This window comes from Moschus berezovskii, chromosome 3 (genome assembly GCF_049115385.1).
Source record: "Moschus berezovskii isolate FMDL1 chromosome 3, NW_MosBer_1.0, whole genome shotgun sequence".
In the NCBI taxonomy this organism is placed as follows: Eukaryota; Metazoa; Chordata; class Mammalia; order Artiodactyla; family Moschidae; genus Moschus; species Moschus berezovskii.
This window is the reverse complement of record NC_142462.1, coordinates 36,324,570-36,350,900: the sequence shown is the minus strand read 5'-3', so window position 1 is coordinate 36,350,900 and position 26,331 is coordinate 36,324,570. Positions and strand designations below refer to the sequence as shown.

The window sequence follows — 26,331 nt, the reverse complement described above, 5'->3', positions numbered from 1 at the left end:
ATGGTGGTATGTCACCATTTGTTTTAAGCAGTGGTAAAATAAAAAGTGAGTTGGTTGGATTATATTTTAAAACCACTTTTAAAATAATACAGCAATTTAAAATTTTTAAATTGTGATGTTTACTAAAAGAAGCTGGTCTCTACTTACTTTCTGCCTTCATCAGCTGATAACCCCACAGATCCTTGTGTACTATCCAGGACCCCAGTTCTCAGCCTGGTTACTTGTTCCAGTGAAGGCAGTAACTTTAAGAGAATTCTGCCTGTGGAGTACCCTTTAAAATCTTTTGAAATAAAAATGCAAATAAAAGATTAGACGGGGCTATTAATTAGAAAGTGTTTCACTGATGTCTGTAGGTATGACTGTGGAACCGCTATGGCTAAGCCCAAGAATACAGGCTTGGCAGGTATTTCTAATCTAGGAGGCATTACAGAATTGAAGCCTGGACTGCTCCTGCTCTGAGGAATTAAGCATATCCAATACCATACTGCTCTCTCTTTCCTTCCCACCCTACTCAGGAAAGAGAAACCACCAAGAGCTCGACGTCCACACATAGCAAAGGGGCCACAGGCTTTTGTGCCAATGCTTTTAAATGATAATCTGCTTCTAAATCCCCCAATCCTATTTTTATTTTGCATTTTCTAAAGTGTGGCATAAAACACAAATGGTTTTTTTTTCACAACATTTCAGATTACTGGCAGAGTGCACTTTAGGGAGGTTGGCTGTAAGTATCACTGTGAGTAGAAAGAAATACAATGAAGAATAGACATAGAATCACTGGATAAAATTACATATTTAAGTAAATATAAAACATGACTCAGTTTATCAATACTGTTATTTACGTGTAATTTTAAAATCATACATATATTACATATAAAGTTTAAACAAATTACTTGATTCAATAATAATAAAGGCATTTAAAATTTTTCACCATAGTAAAAGTAGCTCTTATTTTAAGTAAATAAGTGTTCATATATAGAGTAAGCTTGTGACTTACTCTGCCAAGCCCAAAGCCTGAAATAGTGGAATCTTCAGAATGCATCATGTAAACCATTTCATTTACTGAAGTAGAAGATAGCTACCTAATTCTGCCAGAAATTTTACATTATAATTACATTATAATCCTCCCTATCATCTTGACAAAAGGATATAGTGGAATTTTGGGTATCAGTGGATATGCACTGAAAGAACCATTGAGAGAGACTGAGAGAACATCCGATGGTCTGGAGGAAAGGACCAGCTCAAATTACTCTTAATATTTGCTAGAAAATTCGGAATGTTCCAAGTTAAAATCATTCTTCCTGCAATGCCACAGGTCCAACTACATCATACTGTCTGTTTGCTAAAATCTTTTAATTTAGTTAGTTGGGTAATTTTTCCCTCTAGGAATATATTCCCAATTTTATAGCAGAAATTGATAGGAAAATACTTTGCAGCAAATTATAAGCAAATGTGCTTTTTATAAATTGAAGGATATATGCATTATCTCACTTAAATGAATTTTTGTTTCCTTTTAAGAATCTGAAGGGAAGAAGGTGTGTGAACAAACTATGTCTTCTTGAATAGCATGATTCTATTGATACATGCAATAAACAAGATCAAAGCATACCAAATAATTATTAAGCAGTCTTTCTTTGCATTACACAAAGATCAAAATATGTGTTAACTCCAATAGCATCATTGCACTGACTGTGCGTTTACTAATTTAAAATATATGTCTCGATTTCTCAAGAGCTCTTGATGAGTTCCTTGTTCCTTTATTTTTCCATTGTGCAGAACCACTATCAAATCTGCGTTCTGTATCGTGGAGAGTCTGTGAGCCACCACTAGGCATGTCCTCCCCTTACTGGCCTTATCAAGGGCATGTTGAACCACCTGGAAGAGAGAAGGACCTATGATACTAGCTTTGGTTAAATGCCAGTAAACTTGCCCAAGTCAAATTGATTAAGAAAATCTAATAACATTCATTGTATATTTGCTTATCTTCAAGGAAACTACCCTTCTTTGTGGAATATCTTAATAGAAATGTAGAAAAAGTAATTATAGACACTAATTAAGTAAGATTTTTAATTGGAGTAGCTTTTATGACAATAAAAATTAGATGGTTATTTGTATTTAAGTGGTTTCAAAGTCAGACCCAGAAAGTAGTATTTCCATACTCAATTGTCTATTTACTTCATTTCTTCTCATAGTGTCTTTTGTTTGTTTTTCTTTTTAGAATTCAGTTGTAAAACTGTCCTACTAAAACAGCATCTCAGCTACAAAGAGGTAATAATGTTGTATATGAGAAATAAGGGAATTCCCTGGAGGTCCAGTGGTAGGATATGTGCTCTCACTGCAGGGAACACAGGTTCAGTCCCTGGTTGGGGAACTAAGATCCCACATGCCTCGCAATGCAATCAAAAACAACAAGAACAAACAAGAAATGGAAGTATAAGGTAAAATCCAATTATTTGCTGAATATATAAAATATTCTAATGACGGTTATCTCATTTAAATCCTTTCAGGATGTCTGTAAGGAGTATTTTCATTTTCCTGATAAGTAAACCAAGATTTGAAAAATTCAGGTCACTTGACCTAGGTCACACTGCTAGTAACTGATGAATCCAGAATTACAGCCCAAATATGTCTGATTCCAAAAATCCATTTTTTTCTTTCATAACACACTGTCTCCTTGGAAATCAAGAATGATAATCATCTACAAATAGTAGCTGTGTAAAAATCCCATGGACAGAGGAGCCTGGTAGGCTGCAGTCCATGGGGTTGCTAGGAGACTGAGTGACTTCACTTTCACTTTTCACTTTCATGCATTGGAGAAGGAAATGGCAACCCACTCCAGTGTTCTTGCCTGGAGAACCCCAGGGATGGGGGAGCCTGGTGGGCTTCCGTCTATGGCGTCACAGAGTCGGACACGACTGAAGCGACGCAGCAGCAGCAATGATTTAATCTCATGGGATCTTAGATCAGATACACTATTAGAATTTAAAGTGAAAGTGAAAGTTGCTCAGTCGTGCCCGACTCTTTGCGACTCTGTATAGTCCATGGGATTCTCCAGGCTAGAATACTGGAGTGGGTAGCCTTTCCCTTCTCCAGGAAATCTTCCCAACCCAGGGATGGAACCCAGGTCTCCTGCATTGCAGATGGATTCTTTACCAGCTGAGCCACGAGGGATTTAAGGAAGTTACTTAACTTTTTCTAAGCCTTAGTGTGCTGATCTGTAAACTGAACATAGTAAAAAATAATCAAACTGTTGTGAGGATTGAGATAGTAGTGTATAATAAGCACTTGATAAATATTGAAGATTATTATTCATTTAACCAGCTTTCATTTAATAAGAACATACTATATATGCAAGAACTACTAAGGGACAAGAATATAGTAAAATTAAACATGAGAAGAAGCTTGAACTGTACACCTATTGTTACATGTCTATTTGCCCCCTTGTTTTCTTTTCAAACTGAGCAAATATTCTAAAGGAGGTAGAGAAACTAGCAGGCTCCAACACTGCTGTGTAGATCATTCTCTTACATATGTAGATTACCTTATTATTTTGTTTGGTATCATTAGAATAATAATAAAACAGGAAAGTAATCTTCCTTGGGCTTTTTCCTTGAGTAGAGAAGCATTTCAAGAATTGGGACCCTTTTGATGATGAGACCAATTCTAATGAGAAAACCTTTCTAACACACAAGATGCCTTGTGCCCCAACTCTCTCCCCGCTCCCCACCAGCCTCTGACCTTTACATAAAGGTCAAAACCTTAATTACAACTGGTGACCCTATGACTATAATTCTCTCCAGGCCTTGTTTTCCCCCACCAACTGACCTTAATTTCTTCCAAAATACTCCACTCTCATATTTCATATTAATCCTGAGATGAAAGAAGAGAAAGTTACCTTTTCACTCTCATTGTCAAGAGCTGAAGTGGCCTCATCCAATAATAAAATTTTTGGTTTACGGAGAAGAGCCCTTGCAATAGCTAGTCTTTGTTTCTGGCCGCCAGAAAGCTGTGTTCCTTTCAGTCCAACGTGTGTGTTGTATTTCTATTACAGGAACATGCAATTAAGAAAGCAAGTCTTGGTTATTTAAATTAACATGGCAACTGTGGGCGAGAGCCATCTAAATATTTCAGATTTTGCTACTCTCTAAAATTTGTGTCCCAACAAGTGTTGAAATCTATTCTTGGGCTTTGTTGCAAATAAACGCTAAACCAGCAGTAAACACTACCATTTCATTTACATATCTAATCTGATCACAAACAGTAGACCTTTGCCATTTTGCTTCTACAAAGAAATTGTTCAAATTAAAGCATTAAAAAAAAATCATTAGGGAAAAAGTTCCCAGTAAACACAAATCTTTCCCCATTAAGTTAAATTATCTTCTGTTTTCAGGTCAAAATGATTTAAAGTATCATTTTAAAAGAAATCATTGGGTTCCCTAGATGTGCCTCTTACTACATCTCTGTGGGCACATTTCTCCAGGTGTCACGATGCCATTCTCAGTGGTGCAGGTATCATCCTAGCAGTAAGTTAGGCTGCAGTTTCAAGACAGTCCATTCAACTTTTCAGGCCATGATAGTGATATTTAGCACGTCACAAATTTCTACACTTTCCTACTTACTAATGACCCCCTTTTCAGTATTACACTCCATGGAAGGGTAAAGGAAATTTCTCACGTATCTAAATCATAATGGATCAGCAAGCAGGCTCCCACTTGTTTTCTACACTATCCTGTTGACTCTGCTTTCATTAGCCCTTGCCAGTTGTCTGAGAAATACATGGCCATTCGTACCCAAACAAGGATGTGTGGGTGGATCAGCTCCACTGGGAAAGTAAGTCCAACTGTACAACCTTCTAAAGGTGGATCCCGTAGCATCATTATAGAGAAACACAGCACATGATGATGTACTGTTTAGCTTAGGACCCTGGAGAGGCCTGATGCAACTGCCTTTCCCTCCACACCTTGCTGCCTTCAGAAGGTGTTTCTTCAGCAGAGGGGGTTTTGAGAGAGCTTGTGAGTAACTTTAATAACAGATATGTCTCCTTAATCCCAAAGTTCATTTTCAACTTAAAATGCTTAGTTGCTTACTTTATATCAAACAGTGGGTGTCTGAATTATTGAAGCCCAGTAAAAGTATCCTTTGTGAATGGTCTACAAAGGAAATAGACTTTAGCTATCTCTTTTGTGATTTTGGGAGATTCCTTGGTGGCTCAGATGGTAAAGCGTCTCCCTGCAATGCAGGAGACCCAGGTTTAATCCCTGGGTCAGGAAGATCCCCTGGAGAAGGAAATGGCAACACACTTCAGTACTCTTGCATGGAAAATTCCATGGATGGAGAAGCCTGGAGGACTAGAGTCCATGGGGTTGCAAAGAGTCAGACGTGACTTCACTTTCATTCTTTTTTCTTTGTGATTTTACCTGAGACTGCTAGCCCACTGGGCCTTTTCCTCCTAAAACACATTTTATTAAAACTGGAATCACAGGGCTACAGATAATCAGGTAAAACTCAGTGGTTCATATCCACACACTGCAAGTTTCCCATCTAAATTAGAGAATTCAGTCTTAAGCCAAAAACTGGATTTGGTGGCAAGGATAATGGACTTGTAGCTCTTTCTGCCAGTCTAGTTTAAATTGTATGTGGATTCTTCTATTATAGCTGAAGAAGATATAATACTAGCTTAGAAATCACTTTGCATTTCTTGGCTTTCTTTAGCTTTCTGGAAGATGTAAGTCTCAAAAATGAACTGGATGAAAATACAATTCAGATGTTTTTGCCCATGATTAAGCCTTGGTGGCTCAGATGGTAAAGAATCTGCCTGCAATGCAGGAGATACAGGTTCAATCACTGGGTCGGGAGGATCCCCTGGAGGAGGAAATGGCAACCCACTCCAGTATTCTTGCCTGGAAATTCCATGGACAGAGGAACCTGGCAGTCTACAGTCCATGGGATCATAAAGAGTCCGACACAACTGAGAGACTAACACTTTCAAGCAGAACAGATTATAAATATGAATATACATGTTGTCTCAATAGTAATCTAAAAACATTTTCAGACACTTAAACTGAAGGTTTTTGTCTTTTTGTTTGTTTCTAATGAAGAACTACAGGATTTCATTCTTTCCTGTTTCAACTGAAAATCTAAATCAGTTTTCTGGCAAACACTGGGATGGTGAGTGCCCTGAAATCACCTGTTTTATGAGATACTCAAGGAGCAGTAGCTGCTCAATGTAAAGGAAAGTGAAGTCACTCAGTCGTGTCCAACTCTTTGCGACCCCATGGACTGTAGCCTACCAGGCTTCTCCATCCATGGAATTTTCTTGCCATGAGTACTGGAGTGGGTTGCCATTTCCTTCTCCAAGGGATCTTCCCGACTCAGGGATTGAACCCCGGCCTCCTGCATTGTAGGCAGATGCTTAACCATCTGAGTCACCAGGGAATTTCCATGTGGAAATTCTATGTCAATTTCCAAAGTTCAGTGTAAACCTGGGTTTAAATATCAGTTGGATCCTGGAAGGAACATCAGATAAGAGTCTAATCCTAAACCTACTACTTTCTGGAGATTCCCTGCAGGCCCTTTAAAGGAGTTTCAGAGTGGTTCCAGTGGGAGCCAGGAAGTGGTTTGACTGAGAGCTGACTGTCTGAAATCGTGGGCACTAGGAGATTTCTACACCTGATGTATTTCTCAGGGATCCTCAAGACCAAGCCAGCGTTATCTCAACTTCTCTCCCAGGCTGATATTTCCAAACGCCTGGAGGTTCTATTCATGGCATAAACCATAGATTTGTTACCCTTAGCACACCCTAAGTTGACTGCTATTCACGCTGTAGCCTTGATCTGCTAGACAGGCCCATAATCCTTTACCTGAAACCCACAGGGCTATATTTGTTTAACAATTCTATTTTTCTTTACTTTAGAATAAAATATACTATAAATTGTACACATCATACATTATATTTAATATCCAATATATATTATTTTGGGCTTCCCGGGCTTCGGGGGTAAAGAATTTGCCTGCCAACACAGGATGCCTGGGTTGGGAAGATCCCCTGGAGAAGGAAATGGCAACCTGCTCCAGTATTCTTGCCTGGAAAATTCCATGGACAGTGTAGCGTGCCAGACTACAGTCCATGGGTCTCAGAGTCAGACACGACTGAGCAACTGAGCACACACACATATATTATTTAAGACCCTCAGAAAGGGCTGGGTAGCAATCAATAATCAAATATGTAAATACTTCTGTAGAAATATTTGACAATTCATTCTAAGTGGGATTAATAAAGACCACATAAAACCTCACGTTATTTTGACCACCCAACAAATTTACTTCAAACATATGGTCTTTGTGTGTGGAGGGGAGTGTGTGACATTTAAGAACTTTTGGAAGTTGGAACTGGGGGAAAGAAAAATATGGACCTGAATTTCTCTCATCCAGGTTGTAATGTACCAGGACTTGCCCCTTTCATGTAGTCTGGGCCATTGCCACAGAGGCCACAGCGTCGCTTGAATGAGCAAACAAAAGGCTGAGCTTCAAATGTTTTTTTTTTTTCCCTTTAAAAATTCTATCATGTCACTTCTTTGTGTAAAAAGGTCTAGCGGTTTCCTCTTTCCAATAATAACAGAGTCCCAACTTAGTCTGGTACTTCAGAACCTTCACATTTAGTCCATGCTCATATTTGTGTGGCTTCTTCTTAATTCCCCACTTTGTAGTTTATGCTCAGAACTTTAAACTTATTTTCCCTCACACACACGAAACCCTTTCACATGTATGTGTTTCTGCACGAGCTTATTCTGTCTCCTAAAAATGGTGTTGCTCCCTCTCTGCCTAGTGAACTACTTATTCTTCAAAACCCAATTCAAAGCCATATCCTCTGTGGTTTTCTGTGAAACTTCGTCATTCCTGCTTTTGTACTCTCATCATATGCTCTTTGTGTTTTCATGCCAGAAAGCTACCCAGTGTATTGTGTACTTTCTTGCTCACTTTCTACTGACAACCTGAAGCCCAGTCCTGACAATTCCACTTTTATGATATTTTTTACATGCTTTTCCTTGTTTTATTTTACTTTATTAATTCAGACCTTCATAACTTAACCCTGGAAATAGCTCCGAGTTGATTTCCCAACCCCCCTGTCCTTTCTTCACTCCAAATGGTCATTTACATTACTGCTAGACTAGTAATTTCCCTGTCCTATTCCAAAAGGATATTTTGGCACCAGATTTCTTTATGGTTCTATACATTTTGCAGGTGAAAGTGATATGAAAGTACAGTTTTATTTAAAAACACTTAGAAACAAGCTATTCTTTCTTTTGGAAATAACATGATTCTCAAAGTTGATTGTAAAAAGAATGCTGAATTTCTGCAGTATATAGTTTTGGGTAAATCTGAGAAATAGTACAATGAAAAGAATGAAAGATAAAAAACAATTTAAGGGTAAAAGTCAAATGGTACAAATATAAAATGGACAGCATTTTACTATACATAAAGAAAAATCCTATTAGGGTTATGTAGGTAATAATCTATCCTTGAATGAATAATTCAGTGAATGTCATGGTTAAAAAAGGGGAAGCTATAGGGTCACAATAGCTATTTTGTTACTCCTTCTATTATAGTTAGTAATGCAGAACCTTACTGACGTTAGGGAAACTGTATTAATGGCCCATTTCTAGTTAGAAGAACCAATTTGGACAGGAGATGTTGAGGGATGATCTAGTAGTATAAAAGAGAGTATGGTGACTATTATCCTTCTCCCAAAATAGGGCATTAGATTAGCTGTTTGATATACTGCTTACTAAACTTTGGCATTTCCTTTTAAAGTGAGCTAGAAAACCACATTATACAAATTTGTTTCTAATCAAAAGTAACTATGTTTGTGTGTGTGTGTGTGTGTGTATATATATATATATATATATATGTAGGTATATACATATACTTTTTAAAAAAAATTTTGCTGCACTGTGCAACATGTGGGGTCTTAATTCTCTCACTGGGGATCAAACCTATGCCCCTTTTAGGAAGTGTGGAGTCTTAACCACTGGCCCACCAGGAAGTCCCTATATTTTTATTTTATCTATATGTGTATGTAGGTATAAATAGTAAGAACTTATGTTGCAATAAATTGTAAGAACTTATAAGTTGCAACCAACATTAGTGTCTCTGTGCACTAATTCTGGATTTGTATCAATGCTTGCTATGCTAAAGCCCTCTTTACAGTTAGCCAAGATTTTCAACTTTTCTGAGATTTTGTGTCAGCTGTCACAGCCAATACAAAGAGATGACAAAAAAGGCAGGCAAGGACCTAACACTCTAGTGGGAAAAGGAGACCCTAAACAAATTAATAAGCACCAGGGTAATTTTAGACTGTGGTACCTAAAAAGCCTCTTGATGAAAGTGAAAGAGGAGAGCGAAAAGGTTGGCTTGAAGCTCAACATTCAGAAAACAAAGATCATGGCATCTGGTCCCATCACTTCATGGGAAATAGATGGGGAAACAGTGGAAACAGTGTCTGACTTTATTTTTTTGGGCTCCAAAATCACTGTGGACGTTGACTGCAGCCATGAAGTTAAAAGACGCTTACTCCTTGGAAGGAAAGTTATGACCAACCTAGATAGTATATTAAAAAGCAGAGACGTTACTTTGCCAACCAAGGTCTGTCTAGTCAAGGCTATGGTTTTTCCCGTGGTCATGTATGGATGTGAGAGTTGGACTGTGAAGAAAGGTGAGCGCCGAAGAATTGATGCTTTTGAACTGTGGAGCTGGAGAAGACTCTTGAGAGTCCCTTGGACTGCAAGGAGATCCAACCAGTCCATTCTAAAAGAGATCAATCCTGGGTGTTCATTGGAAGGACTGATGCTAAAAGTGAAACTCCAATACTTTGGCCACATCATGCAACGAGTTGACTCACTGGAAAAGACTCTGATGCTGGGAGGGATTGGGGGCGGGAGGAGAAGGGGACAACAGAGAATGAGATGGCTGGATGGCATCACCGACTCGATGGACATGAGTTTGAGTGAACTCCAGGACTTGGTGATGGATAGGGAGGCCTGGTGTGCTGTGATTCATGGGGTCACGGAGAGTCGGACACGACTGAGCGACTGAACTGAACTGAACCGAAAGTACTCTGAAGACTATGCGATAGTCTACAACGGCTGGTGGTCCTTTTTAAAATAAGATGGCCAGGGAAGACTTCTGCAAAAGTGACATTTGAAAGAGCTTGAAATTTAAGGAGCTGGCTCTTCGAAGAGTCACAGGAAGGGAGAACCCAGCTGAATAAATATGAGTGGAAATGTCCTGCAGTAGGGAATAAAAAGGTTCATGAGACAGAAAGAAGTCAGTAGGACTGGAGAGAGTGGGCACATAAAGAGATCAGGGCCAGGTCACAGGAGGCCCTGCCAGTCTTATAAGAAGTTTTGATTTCATTCTTAGTTCAAAGGGATGAAGTTAGGAGGTTTTAGGCAGGGAGGGTTGTGATTTACTTTACGTTTTTAAAAGATCCAATTGATGTGAGGAAGAATTATAAAGGGGCAAGACTGGAAGCAGGAACACAGATTAAGAAGGTACTAAAGTGGTCCTCTCTGATGTCTCAGACGGTAAAGAATCCATCTGCAGTGTGGAAGACTCAGGTTCAATCCCTGGGTTGGGAAGATCCCCTGGAGAAGGGTATGGCTACCCACTCCAGTGTTCTTGCCTAGAGAATTCCATGGACAGAGGAGTCCATGGCATCCCAAACAATCAGACATGACTGAGCGACTAACACTTTCACTCACTTTCGAGGTGGTCTAGAGGGGGATGATGGTGTTGTAACCATGAGTAGAGTATAAATGAATAGAAGGTATAAAATCAAAATATGAAAATTAATTGATATTCAGTGAATATTAATATAGTTGGTCTTGGAAAAAGTCACACAAACGTAATCTCAAATTTTGCTTTTTATATCTAACTTTACATTAGATGCCAGCAATAAATAAATTGTGTAATCCAAGGAGCACATAAAAATAACCACTTAAGCCCAATAAAATACTAGGGCATACTTGACAGCTTTTAGTTCAAGATTTCAGACATTTTCTTACCTCGGGGAGACCCTCAATAAAAGAGTGGATGTCGGCTGCGTCTGCTACTTCTTTTATCTCATTCAATGACACAGCACGGCTGTTATCACCATAGGCAATGTTCTCAGCAATGCTACAGTTGAAGAGCACAGGTTCTTGAGAAACGATTGCTATCTGGGAACGGAGCCACTGTACGTTCAATTCCTTTGCATCCACACCATCAAATAGCTGCCAGAAGCAGAATGGAGAATGGTATGTGAAGATCCAACAACTGTATCATGTTACAGTTCACTGTATTCAAACATACAAATCAGAACAAGAAGGTTAGGAATTCAAGCTGTTTCATAGCATAAATGTTACCCAAGAAGGGCTCATAAATCATATGTTGTATAGAAGCAGACAGCATGTATTAATAACTAACTGAAGTACCAACTCTTAAACTTACTTGACATTTCTGGGAATGGCCATATATTCCAGAGACCTGCCCAGAGTTTAGAATGAAGTCTGGCGTTCTGTACTAAAGTCAGATGAAAAACAACCAACCTCCACTGTAAAGGACCCTGCTTTATTAAAGCCTAGTGATGTAACAAAATTCAACTGACATCTGATGAGCATAAGCATACCTACTATGTGATGAGGACTCTTCAGGCACTGGGGGAAGTAATAAATAAGACAAAGGTCTTACTCTCCTGTAGCTTATATTGTAGTGGAGAGAGGCAGGTAATAAGCACACAAACAACAACGTCAGAAAAATAAAGTGTCATGAAACAAGATAATGGGATAGAGAGTGACTAAGAACGTGCTGAGGATTTGGGAAGGGGACAGGTGAATACATTATATTCTATCTAAGAAGTCCCGTCTAAGGAAGTAGCATTTTTAGACTGAGAGATGAATGATGAGAAAGTGTTGGCAAAGAAGCTATAGTAAGAACATTTTGATCAGGGGAACAGCAAGAACAATGTGTGTTCAAAGAACATTGTGTATTTAAAGAACATAAAGAAGTCAGTGAGACTGATACACAGTGTATAATGAGGTAGGAGTGATAAGAGAGGAGTTTGGAGGGAGAGGCAGGGGCTAGATCACAAAGGACCTTGATTTGATAGTACGGACTCTCGTTTATTCTAACTGCGATAGAAAATCATTGGAGAGTTTAAAAGAAGGAGTGTGCTGTGCTATATGCAAACAGCTGAGTGTTACCTAATTTTGGTACTCATTGTTCATTGTTTTCTTTGAAGGCAGCCATTTTGGACTGTTCCATTTTGCAATAATCTTTAAGACTGTGATGGGCAAAAGACTAAATTGCAGCAGAATGATGACTAACATGACAATCTTTGTTTTGCAGCAGGAGGGGAAGGCAGAACAGGAAGTTGTCTTTGTGTGTTTGTAATGTGGTGGTGTTTGAAGGGACAGAATAGTTGAAAATCTGAATATAAGTTAGAGTAAGAAAAGTGCCAGGTAAGAAAAATCGTCCCTGGAGTTCAAAGGAGGGAGAGGTTGCATTTATTTTTTGAGATCAGGATGCAGAACTTAATGGAGCTGATTCAAAAGAGCTCTAATCATGCCTAAGGTTTTGAGAATTGTGGTGTGGAGATGGCCAGAGTGAACAGCAGGAAGCCTGAACTTAAGCCCAAGGGAATGTTTAAGAACAGCTCCACTAACCTCCAGATAAGTTGTATTTGAATTCAGTCTTACCACTTGTCCTTTCACTGGGTCATAAAATCTCTGCAGAAGTTGGACAGAAGTGCTTTTCCCACAGCCACTGCTTCCAACAAATGCTACTGTCTTCCCTTTCTCAATACTGAGGGATAAACTGTGAAGGATTAGGACATCTGGGCGACTTGGATAGAAGAAAGAGACTTCTCGGAATTCTATATTCCCTTCACATATGTCCTGTGAAAGAAAGTTGGCAGTGTTTAGAAGGATGACTTAGAAAGTCTGTAACAAACTGCAGCACACTGGCTGAGTGCTTTCTGAAAACTGTGTATGTTTCCACAACCATTTTAATTTTAAACATCATGTTCCTCTCTGTCGAGTTGCTGACTGCACATTGTTGTTGTGTTCAGTCACTAAGTCGTGTCCAAATCTTTGGGACCCCGTGGACTGCAGCATGCCAGGCCTCCCTGTCCTTCATTACATCTTTGAGTTTGCTCAAACTTACGTCCACTGAGTCGGTGATGCCATCCAACCATTTCATCCTCTGTCGCCCCCTTCTTCTCTTGCCCTCAAACTTTTCCAGCATCAGGGTCTTTTCCAGTGAATCGACCCTTCACATCAGGTGGCCAAAGTTTCAGCTGCAGCATCAGTACTTTCTGTCATTTTGGTTGAGATTTTTGTATCTGTAGTTTCTGTGGTCTTAATGCTCAGACGTCCTAAAAACACCAGTTTCCTTTGGCTTCAGTACCCAGTCACAGTCTGATCTGCAGAAGAGCTGTTTGACCACCTGCCCTAAATAAACACATCTTTAAAAAAAATTAGTGCTTTACAGATATTATAAGTTATTGCTTAACTCAGAATAGCTGGAGCCCTCATAAACTATATGCATAAATGTTGTTTTTATAAGTTGGACTATGATTTACAGTTTATATACATCTCTATTTTAAATTCAGATTTGTCTGTGTTAATTGATCTTTTGGCAGTGACATTTGCCTATACATTTATTTTTCTCTTTATGCTTCAATCTCTTTCAGTTCAGTCGCTCAGTCGTGTCCGACTCTCCGCGACCCCATGAATCACAGCACGCCAGGCCTCCCTGTCCATCACCAACTCCCAGAGTTCACTCAAACTCATGTCCACAGAGTCGGTGATGCCATCCAGCCATCTCATTCTCCGTCGTCCCCTTCTCCTCCCGCCCCCAATCCTTCCCAGCATCAGAGTCTTTTCCAGTGAGTCAACTCGTCGCATGAGGTGGCCAAAGTATTGCAGTTTCAGCTTTAGCATCAGTCCTTCCAATGAACACCCAGGATTGATCTCCTTTAGAATGGCCTGGTTGGATCTCCTTGCAGTATAAGGGACTCTCAAGAGTCTTCTCCAGCACCACAGTTCAAAAGCATCAATTCTTCGGTAATCAGCTTTCTTCACAGTCCAACTCTCACATCCATACATGACCACAGGAAAAACCATAGTCTTGACTAGACGGACCTTTGTTGGCAAAGTAATGTCTCTGCTTTTTAATACAGGTTGGTCATAACTTTCCTTCCAAGGAGTAAGTGTCTTTTAATTTCATGGCTGCAATCAGCATCTGCAGTGATTTTGGAGCCCAAAAAGAGAAAGTCTGACACTGTTTCCACTGTTTTTCCATCTCTTTAGTGGTTGATAATTTGTAATCCAATATTTATATATATCATAAGTATGATGTTTATAAAAGACTTTCCAGAACAATCACTAAATGATGATTAACTTTATATATTTGGTTCATACGATTTTAGGTTCTTTTGAATTCCATGTTTGCCCTCAATCAAATGCATTTTAACTAGTAAGGTTTAATAATCATGCTCAGCATATTCTGAGCCCAGTATATAGGTAGGAGGCAAGGGTAGGTGGAGGGGAGGAGTATCAACAAATATTTGACAATGAAATTATTCTGTTGTCAAAGGAAAGAAATGTTAACTTGTGGTTAAGTATTTTAGAGTTAGGAAAAAAAAAATCCTGAAACGATATGTGCCAAAATATTAAGTTTAACAGCAGCTTATTTTTAGCTTTTGCAATGCTTTCTGTTTTGCCCATTACAGCACATAAATACTATTTGCAAAAAAAAAAATTTAAAACCTTAGAGAGTGCAATTCTTTCTGTATGCTCTGATGCCTTTTGGAAAGGTATAGAGAGATATTCTAGACTTCCAGACTTTAATACATTTAAAATTTTACTATTTTAAACATTTTGTAATGGAAAAATTTCAAACATCTATAAAAGTAGAGAGAATAACATGTAATGGACTGCTTGCATATTAGCCTATCTCCCAACCTCAGTAATTATTGTTGTTTGCCAGTTTTGTTTTTATCAGATTTTATTTTTTTAAAGCATAGAGAGTGGGCTTCCCTGGTGGCTCAGTAGTAAAGAATCCACCTGCCAATGCAGAAGACAGACTTGATCCCTGATCTGGGAAGATCCCATATGCCACAGAACAACTGAGCCTGTGTGCCACAACTATTGAGCCCGTGCTCCAGAGCCCGGGGACTGCAGCAACTGAAGCCTGCTTGACCTAGAGCCTGTGTTCTTCAGTAAGAGAAGCCACCGCAAGGAGAAACCTGCGCACCACACTGGAGAGAAGCCCCTGCCCGCCACAGCTAGAGGAAGGCAGCACAGCAACAAAGACCCAGCACAGCCAAAAATAAACGAACAACAATCAAAACAAAAAATAAAGCATAGGGAGTGATAGAAGTATGTGTCTATTAAATAAAATAAAGATTAAATGACTTAATTTTATAGTCTTTATAGGAAACATTTCCACATTCTGTCCCTTTGATACAGTTCTGTGGGGATGTTTATCAGTGAGATGCTCAATCCCTCTATTGTAACATTTAGAAAGAAATGACTAGTAATATTACTAAATATCTAAATCCTAAGATTTAAAATTTTTCCTACATTACTTTTCAAAAGACAAGTATGAAATTTTATTGTGACACTCATGTATCTTAAAGCATTCTATTTTAAGAATGTCATGATCTTTTTATTTCTAACAACTAGCATTTCTTTTAATAATTATGAAGTTCAAGTGATAATGTACTATTTTAAGCTATCATACATATAAATCTACTGTTAAAATTCTAGAAGGAAATATATTTAAATGAAAACTTTCCTTTAAGTATATACCTAATATTCTTTTAAATTTAAAATGTCTAGAAAAATTGAATATATATTTAATGTATATATCTTTAAGAGTTTGTGACTAAATGTGTGCATGTGTTTTACTGTTAATAACTTAATATAGTTCCCATTTCCTCTCTTCTGTTTGCACATATATTTTCCATGAAAAATGACGTCTGAAGTAGCAGGATACTATTTACTTTGCATATGTTATCAGAGAAAAAAATGAATAATCTTAATGAAAAGCTTTATCCAATATTAAAACTTTTGCAGTCTAAATAAAATCAAATGTATAAATCAATCCTGTGTTCAAGAACATTCTCATGGCATCAGGCAAATAAACCAGAAGCACATATTTTTTAATATAAAATCTGTACATTTTAGTAGGAGAGGTGAAAATTTGATTAAGACAAGATCCCCTTTCTCCTTTTGTAACCATAACAGTTATTTATACAAGCTTTTAATTATTTACAGCACTCATTTGCAGTTATCAAATAATGCCTTCATTTAAGTCTTATTAGAGAGCATGCATGGCAACCCACTCCAGTGTTCTTGCCTGGAGAATCCCAGGGACGGGGGAGCCCGGTGGGCTGCCGTCTATGGGGTCGCACAGAGTCGGACACGACTGAAGTGACTTAGCAGCAGCAGCAGCAGAGAGCATGCATATGAAGAATTAATAAGTGGACATTTAAAATCATAGTTGTGCTTACTGTTTTTTTCCCTTCTTGACTGTAGCTGTCTATAGTTGGTTTCTTTTCCAGCATAGCAAACAGATGTGCAGCCCCAGATTTGGCTCTCGAATATTCAGGTGCCAAAACAAGTGTTTCTCCAATGGCCATAGCTCCATATGCAATTGCAGTAAAAACTCTATCAAAAGATAAAGCATTTGAATCTCAGTTAGGTCTATTTTCAAATAAGAGCTCTGAAAGTGAAGGAAAAATTAGGCACTGGAATATAATCTTTTGACCCAGATAGAGCCATTAATGCTCAAGGTCCATCAATGATATAGCTCTTTTGTAATTTTCTACCACATATTGATTATCCCTTTCCTATACAACCAAATAACTTTGGAGTTCAGGTAATCTTAAAAATTTCTCTTCCAATTAGAAAGACAGATCAAAGGCTCTAACTAGTGAATATAAAACTTCTTAGCTTCCTTGATATAAGGATCATTTGCTTGGAGATTTGACAGAGAATTCAACTGACAATGGGAAGAATGGACTCTCCAGTAGTGAGGTCTGAATTTACACAGTAGATATGAATGTTTTTTTCCCCCCATTTTTGCATATAATGTGGTTAGAACAGATAACTGATGCCAGATGATTGGTTATCTGCCTGAAGTGCTACAAGATTTAAAGAGAGCAAAGCATGGAGATTGTGCTTTGTTAAGATCCTGAAAACAATATATGAGTAAAATACAGCTTAGCCAGACTGGAAGCAGCGCTATGATCTTTGGTCTGCTACAGATTATGATCTCAGTTTTAAAACATTAATTCTAAAATGGTAAGTATGCAGATGATAGCACACAGGATAATAGTCACAGAATTGTGGCATATCATGTGGCCATGGTTAAATATTTTTCCTCTCATTTTTCATTTTAGTCATGAAAACACATTATTGGAATGAAAAAGACTGCATCTCAGTGACAGAGCTAAAGGTGTAATTCAGCTAACAATTATATAAGTTTCACTGGCAATATTTAAACATTGGGCAATAAAAGGACACATAGAACTCAGTTGCTTGTTTGCCGTGCTGGATCATAGCAAGGTAAACACAATCACACTGGTCTCCTCATGAATTTCTCCAGAGATGGGACCTATTAAGGGGTGGATTTTGATGCAATCTTTTCAGCAACATAGACTTCAGATCTTGAACCTTGTTTTCTTTATAAAGGTCAAACACCATATAAAATATATAAACAACTGGTTTACTGTGATGTGTGATGCTAAAATTTTGTAGTCACTAGCTCTGCAATGTCAAGGCATTTTTAGTACTAATATTTACTGAAATGTAGAGCTCAAAATGCCATTCAAAATACTTAATACTCAGCCATAAATATCAGAAGTGAGTACTGAATTTAGGTAACACATGAGAGTAGGCTTCTCAGAACAACTAAGAGCATACCTTAATATCTGAACTGTGCCAGAATATCTTACTGTCCTAAAATTTGCATAATTAAAAGTCAATTTAATTATTTGGCATAAGTGTACCGAGGCTAATGTCTTTGTTGCTGCTGCTGCTGCTAAGTCACTTCAGTCGTGTCCGACTCTGTGACGCCACAGACGGAAGCCCATCAGGCTCCCCCATCCCTGGGATTCTCCAGGCAAGAACACTGGAGTGGGTTGTCATTTCCTTCTCCAATGTGTGAAAATGAAAGTGAAGTCGCTCAGTCATGTCCGTCTAGTAGCGACCCCATGGACTGCAGCCCACCAGGCTCCTCTGTCCATGCAATTTTCTAGGCAAGAGTACTAGAGTGGCTTGCCATAGTTGAGTTCTGAGAACCACACTCATCAAGTTAGTCATGGACTAGTGCACAGAAGCCAGCTGGTCCTTTCCGGCTGACACAGAATGAGGGATGGTGCCCCGTGTGAAGCAGCCAGGAGGTGTGAGCCTTCTTCAAATTGGTCCCAGCTCCTGGAGGCCTCTGAACCAAGAGCTTTCTCCAGGAAATGTTCAGGCCAACTTCCCATGCCAATATTGGTCATGGGAATTTTGCCCGTTTAGGATATACAAAAAGGAGTAATTTGCTATGATGACAAATGTGTTAAAGTCACCAATAACACATTCACCAAAGTATTAATCTATGATAAATACTTATATAGCCTCTTCATGCCTAAAGAAGATTACAAGAAACATTACACAATTCAGAAATGATTTGCATGTAGAAAAAATTCTTGAGCCACAAATATGTAATGTAAGAATTAAAAAACCTAAAATTTAACTTCCATCAGAAAACAAAGATCATGGCATCTGGTCCCATCACTTCATGGGAAATAGATGGAAAAACAGTGGAGACAGTGTCAGACTTTATTTTTTTGGGCTCCAAAATCACTGCAGATGCTGATTGCAGCCATGAAATTAAAAAATGCTTATTCCTTGGAAGGAAAGTTATGACCAACCTAGATAGTATGTTAAAAAGCAGAGACATTACTTTGCCAACAAAGGTCCGTCTAGTCAAGGCTATGGTTTTTCCCATGGTCATGTATGGATGTGAGAGTTGGACTATGAAGAAGGCTGATCGCTGAAGAATTGATGCTTTTGAACTGTGGTGCTGGAGAAGACTCTTGAGAGTCCCTTGGACTGCAAGGAGATCCAACCAGTCCATTCTAGAGGAGCTCAATCCTGGGTGTTCATTGGAGGGACTGATGCTAAAGCTGAAACTGCAATACTTTGGCCACCTCATGCGACGAGTTGACTCACTGGAAAAGACTCTGATGCTGGGAAAGGTTGGGGGAGGGAGGAGAAGGGGACGACAGAGAATGAGATGGCTGGATGGCATCACCGACTCTATGGACATGAGTTTGGGACATGGTCTCGGACACCAGCTCCGAGAGTTGGTGATGGACAGGGAGGCCTGGCGTGCTGTGATTCATGGGGTCGCAGAGAGTCAGACACGACTAAGCGACTGAACTGAACTTTCTTAAATTTAAATTGTCCATGGAAGAAGAAATCTTATCTACAGCTTATTCTTACATGGATTTACTCTGAATTTATACTGCTTTACTGATCTTATAGCAAAAATCTCTGGGATGGCTAGAGTTGAGGAAAGAGAATATTGATCAGGAAGAGATCTAGAGAGGGTTTTCACGTGCTGAGCTTCTTTCCTAGTTATATGGATTCTTCATGGGTTCATGGGGTTATTGTCACTGCAGCCTCGCAACAATGATCCTTTCAAGCATTTCCAAGCAATGGAGAAATCTCCTTGCCCATCATTGCTGCTGAAATAGAATTCAAATTTTTAGAAGATCCTTTGGCTAGGAACAGCAATAAAAAAGCATAGAAATGAACAATCCTGATTTTAATACAATTGCTCCAAATAGAAATATCTAGCATAGTAACTAGTTCATGTCTGTATGTCTCCCCTTAACCCTGCTCCCATATCCAGTTTGTATACCTTTGGCGACTTACTTCAAGAGGAAGTATACTAGGGGGTTCTGGGACTGACTCTGAAACCAGACCACTGGGACTACATCCAAACTCCATCCTTTATGTACTAGCTCTGTGACCCTCTGCATGTTCTTTGTGGTTCTACTTCTGCATGACAATCAGAGATAACAAGACTATCTGCATCTTACAGGATTGTTGTGAGAATTGAATATGTTAATAATGTAAAGTGTTTGGTATAGTGCTCAGTGAATGTTTAAGTTGTTATTCCTCTCACAGAACTGAAAGTTAATGGGACACTTCCTGTTGGAAAATAAGCTCACACATTTCTATTGATGAGATTAGTGCATCAGGTCAAATCACAACTTCTGAAGTCCCTACCCAGTAAGTTTCAGTTTTTGAACTGGAAGATAAAGGATCTTTCCTCACACAGGTGGCCATTACAATTATTCCTATACTCATACTCTTTCTCCCTGCATCCAGGTAACAATACAAAGATCCTTTTCTTTTTACCCTAAATCCCTTTCTCAGCAGAAGGAAGAAAGAAAATATACAACTTATATTTATTTGTTTCTTTAGGTTTTATAGAATATTTTCATATATATGATACCATTTGATCACTTAAGAGTAAGGTAGGAAAATGTATCCTTTTTTAATAAATCAGGAGACTCTTAACTCAGAGAAATAAGCAATTTGCCCAGAATAACACAGCTATGCAGACTTTAGACCTGGAACCTGAACTTCCTTGTTGACTGCATTTTCCCTTCTGCAGTGCTCCATTCAGGGGAAAGCTGACCTGAACTGTGTCCTGCATGTGGGGTTTGTTACCACTTGTTTCCCATTTTAGAATCTTCAGACAACCTTAGATATCAAATCTCCCTTGATTCATCTCCTTTAAATCCCTTCAATGCTTGATCCCTCTATCTGGTCTCCTTATCTTGTCCTCCTCTCTTTTGGATAATCTCCCGGGAGAAGTTGGGCAGCTGTCATGGCAGTAAACACTGAAAGAAGACTTTCCTGTTTTCCTTGTTTTGGCTAATCAAGGTTGTTTTCCTAACTATCAGTATACTTTTAACACAGTTCCAGGGCTGCCTGGATTACCAGAGCAAAGATAATAGTGAGGATCTAGCTTGCTTTCTGTGCTTGTGCTCAGTTGCTAAGTCGTGTCTGACTCTTTGTGACCCTACGGACTGTTGCCCACCAGGCTTCTCTGTCCATGAGATTTTCCAGGCAAGAAAACTGGAGTGGGTTGCCATTTCCTCCTCCAGTGACACTTCCCGACCCAGGGATCAAACCTGTGTCTCCTGCATTGGCAGGCAATTTCTTTGACACTGAGCTACCTGGGATTGAATATTCAAAGTCCAATATGATTTCCTGTCATGAACTGTATTTGGATTTTTGGAGGACCAGGCCGCAAGGCATACGTGGCTTGGCTCTGCTTGTCAGGCAGTTTTCAAAGCTGTGGCTTTTATTTTAACTTTACTGAAGGTGTCATGCCTTGATTCTTTCTTACCCATCAGCTCTGCCTAGCTTCCTGCTGATATGCATAGCATAGAAGAAAGAAACAGAGAGAGAGGCAAGTTCTGAAGTCGGAGTATGAAGAGTTACAGAAAACTCTGCTGGGCACTAAGGTTTCTGGACTATATTGCACAAGGCAATTCAGCTAGAAACTAACCTAAAGACACTAAAATTCAGACAGAATAAACATGTTGTATTTCTCAAAGTCTGTACATTTATATTAGAGTAAACCCAAAGTGTTACAAGGACTAACAGAGGCAGAAGCGGAGAGTTTTACTACACATATGCGTAATGAAAACCTAAGCAAGAAATTTTTCTAAATGCTTATGCATTGGCTGCAAGGCAACAAAGTGAAAATGTTTAAAACCTTTTAAAAAAGGCACATTTCAGAGAAACTTTTATGATAATAGAGACAGCTTCTACCATAAGAAATCTATACGACCTCTTTTAAGAAGAAAAAGCCAAGGTTGATAGTAGCTTTGCTGATAAAGTAATATTACGAGCACATCAAGGAATTCTGCTGATAAGACTCCCTTTGTGTATCTCCTTTTATAAGTGAAGTGAAAGTCGCTCAGTCATGTTTGACTCTTTGTGACCCCATGGACTGTAGCCTGCCAGGCTCTGTCCATGGAATTCTCCAGGCAAGAATACTGGAGTGGGTAGCCATTCCCTTCTCCAGGGGATCTTTCCAACCCAGGGATCAAACCTGGGTCTCCTGAATTGCAGGCAGATTCTTTGCCATCTGAGCCACCAGGGAAGCCTTCTACAAGGCACATTGTCATTTCGGAGACAACTTACCCATCCTGGTAGCTATAAATCATGAAAATACATTCACATTTTATAGTGAATAAAACATTTTTATTTTATACAATAAACTAAAATATGAATTTCCCAATTTTTAGATAATTCTAGGAAAGTTTCTGAAATGATCAAAAGAAAACTCTAAGGTTTTAAGGAGCTATGGAGAGCAACCTGGGATTCAGTCCCTATATTCATATTTCTTAAAGAGTGATCTTCAAATTCTGTGCCTCAGAATAATCTGGATGTTTCGTAAAATGTAGGTTCCTGGCCCTACACCAGATCTACATATCTCTGGATTAGATCTGTGGGGTGAGCTCCAAATACCTTCATTTTTAACCAGTTTCTTGATTAATGAATCAGGAAATCACTGATTTAGAAAACAGCACAAAGTTCTTTTTACCTAAAGAGGGTTCTAGTAGGAAGTGGTTAACTTTGTAAAATCTTCCATTCACTTAGCTGATGAGACAGAAAGCTGTCCTACTCTGGAAGGCGCAGCATCCTTTAAGCTAGGTATAATTGAGTTTTAATAAAGGGACACTTATGACATGATCATGGTTGTTGGAGACCACTTTGGATTACCAAGAAAGCTGAAGATTTTGCTATTGAAGACAAAACTCATTTGTTCACATTTTGCTCAGTCCCATTCCCATATTTTTCAGAGCCCATCTCCTATGTCCACACTATAAAAGTATCAGTATCATTAGTCTGTTTGTAGTCTGGTTGAATGAAACAAATCAAAAATGATACTAGTGCTCCTAGTTCAGATAGCTCCTTGTTTCTTCCTTCCCTTAGGGGACTGGGAAATACCAATGTGATGCTGTTCATTAATTAATGCTCTCATGTTAATAGTCTTACATATATTCTGACAGCTGAAAAGTTTCAGTTCAGTTCAATTGCTCAGTTGTGTCTGGCTCCTTGTCACCCCATGAATCACAGCATGCCAGGCCTCCCTGTCCATCACCAACTCCCGGAGTTCACTCAAACTCATGTCCACAGAGTCGGTGATGCCATCCAGCCATCTCATTCTCTGTCGTCCCCTTCTCCTCCCGCCCCCAATCCCTCCCAGCATCAGAGTCTTTTCCAATGAGTCAACTCTTTGCATGAAGTGGCCAAAGTATTGGAGTTTCAGCTTTAGCATCAGTCCTTTCAATGAACACCTAGGACTGATGTCCTTTAGAATGGACTGGTTGGATCTCCTTGCAGTCCAAGGGACTCTCAAGAGTCTTCTCCAGCACCACAGTTCAAAAGCATCAATTCTTTGGCTATCAGCTTTCTTCACAGTCCAACTCTCACATCCATACATGACCAAGGGAAAAACCACAGCCTTGACTAGACAGACCTTTGTTGGCAAAGTAATGTCTCTGCTTTTTAATATGCTATCTAAGTTGGTCATAACTTTCCTTCCAAGGAGTAAGCGTCTTTTAATTTCATGGCTGCAATCACCATCTGCAGTGATTTTGGAGCCCAAAAAAATAAAGTCTGACACTGTTTCCACTGTTTCCCCATCTATTTCCCATGAAGTAATGGGACCAGATGCCATGATCTTAGTTTTCTGAATGTTGAGCGTTAAGCCAACTTTTTCACTCTCCTCTTTCACTTTCATCAAGAGGCTTTAGTTCCTCTTCACTTTCTGCCATAAGGGTGGTGTCATCTGCATATCTGAGGTTATTGATATTTCTCCCGGCAATCTTGATTCCAGCTTGTGCTTCTTCCAGCCCAGCATTCCTCATGATGTACTCTGCATATAAGTTAAATAAGCAGGGTGACAGTATACAACCTTGATGTACTCTTTGTCCTATTTGGAACCAGTCTGTTGTTCCATGTCCATTTCTAACTGTTGCTTCCTGACCTGCATATAGGTTTCTCAAGAGGCAGGTCAGGTGGTCTGGTATTCCCATCTCTTGAAGAATTTTCCACAGTTTCTTGTGATCCACACAGTCAAAGGCTTTGGCATAGTCAATGAAGCAGAAATAGATGTTTTTCTGGAAATTTCTTGCTTTTTCGATGATCCAGCAGATGTTGACAATTTGATCTCTGGTTCCTTTGCCTTTTCTAAATCCAGCTTGAACATCTGGAAGTTCACAGTTCACATATTGCTGAAGCCTGGCTTGGAGAATTTTGAGCATTACTAGTGTGTGAGATGAGTGCGATTGTGTGGTAGTTTGAGCATTCTTTGGCTTTGCCTTTCTTTGGGATTGGAATGAAAACTGACCTTTTCCAGTCTTTTGGCCACTGCTGAGTTTTCCAAATTTGCTGGCATATTGAGTGCAGCACTTTCACAGCTTTATATTTCAGGATTGGAAATAGCTCAACTGGAATTCCATCACCTCCACTAGCTTTGTTTGTAGTGATACTTTCTAAGGCCCACTTGATGTTTATGTCTCCAGAAATTATCTGTTTTAATGAGTTTAATTTAAAAAAATTCAGGAAATGTGGTAGGCCAGCAAGAGGAGGAGTTTTTGTTTGGGGGTCCTTTGATTCTCCTACTTTTTAGGGCCATAAAATAACATTAAGCAAGTCACTTGTTCCTATTATGGTAATCATTAGCCCAACTCTACATATTTAAATGTTCAGAAAACTACATAAGAATTTAAAAATAATTTTATAGAAATATTCTATGCAAATTGTCACAGAGTTAGTAATAATAACAACTAATGATTAATAATAATAAATGTCTACTAAGCAAAGCCCCTAGTCTTGAATCATGATTCTGTGCTCTGCCACTTACTGATTAAGTGACTTTGGCCAAGTTAGGTAACCTCCTTGAGTCTTAATTTCCCCCACCTGTAAAATGGGAATCATAACATTTCACAGGGCAATTGAGAAGATTAAGCAAATAGTGTATTACAAATCCTTAATACTGAATAAGGATTCAATCAAGTTTGTTGTTACTGTGATTATCATATGAAACAGAATGGTTGGCAGTCTTGAGAGGTCCCATTTGAGAAATATCCTGCCTGATGTCATCTGCAGGCATGATAGTGATGGCATGATTTTGAGGTTGTATCATTCTTTAACTAAGAAGATTCTTTGCTTAGTTTTAATCTAAACAAATCTCAGGGCAGCTCTAAATGTTTAGCAATGACATTTATGATATAGATTAGTAACATTCTGACATTTTAGGGAGACTTAAGAAGCTCAGAATTAATACTCAAAATTAATTTTTCTAATTTCAGAAGTTGAATTTAGGTATTTGTATGAAGTAAAGAAATTCAAAACTATGTGAACAGAATTTCAAATAGAAGCACCAACAAATGCTTTGGGAAGAGGCAGCCTCATTGGGATGCCATGATCAATTCTCAGTGTGACTTTTCTGAGGAGAAATACTCATTTACATGTGTTTCTTCTGGAGTGTTTGCTTAGCAAGGAACTCACCTCACTGATTTACAATCATACTTTTTAAAGCCATCTCTACCTGGAGAGATAATGGATAACAAGAAGACATATTTTACCCTACATCCCCACATCTAGTAAATTGAAGTAGTAAGCGATTCATTTGAGAGTTTAATTTGGAGTACCTGTGTTGGAAAAGGAAATGGCAATCACTCCAGTATTCTTGCCTGGAGAATCCCATGGACAGAGAAGCCTGGCGGGCTACAGTCCATAGGGTCGCAGAGTCAGACGCAACTGAAGCGACAGCACACACACACACCTGTGTTGCGTCAGTATTTTACTGACTTGACTGTACTTATTAAATAACTTTTTTTTTTTAAATTTCCCAGTATGTCTTTTGCACATATATTATTTAAACGATAATGCAGTCTAAACTAGACATCTTTCTGGTTACTTTAAGTACATAACCCATTTACAGAGTTTATATATTTGCATGACTTACATGAACATGCCCTCTGGGGTCATTCGTCCTGCTTGAATTAAGTAAGTTCCAAATCGAAATCCCACTGCATAGGCAAAATATATGAAGGCATGGCTGAATGCATAACAGATTCCAATGATCTGTGCTTTCTTCAAGGTATTTCTGAAATGCACAAAATTTACCAGATAATGGGGCATGAGGTATAGCAAGGTCTTTTAAATAAATGTAGAGTAATGAATATAGAAAACAAGA

At 38.8% G+C, this 26,331-nt stretch overlaps 1 protein-coding gene across 1 annotated transcript in view; it reads right to left on the bottom strand.

Moving 5' to 3' along the window:
- Window positions 1–931: 931 nt before the first annotated feature.
- The window catches only part of ABCB5 (ATP binding cassette subfamily B member 5), a 128,796-nt gene continuing 103,396 nt past the window's right edge, over window positions 932–26,331 (bottom strand). The window contains exons 22-27 of the mRNA XM_055420559.2: window positions 26,101–26,241; window positions 16,553–16,709; window positions 12,732–12,929; window positions 11,061–11,267; window positions 3,893–4,039; window positions 932–1,872 (exon numbers count right to left, since the gene is read on the bottom strand). Of these exons, the coding sequence (XP_055276534.2) occupies window positions 1,675–1,872; window positions 3,893–4,039; window positions 11,061–11,267; window positions 12,732–12,929; window positions 16,553–16,709; window positions 26,101–26,241 (1,048 nt within the window). The 3' untranslated portion in view covers window positions 932–1,674. The remainder of the gene's footprint in view (window positions 1,873–3,892; window positions 4,040–11,060; window positions 11,268–12,731; window positions 12,930–16,552; window positions 16,710–26,100; window positions 26,242–26,331) is intronic.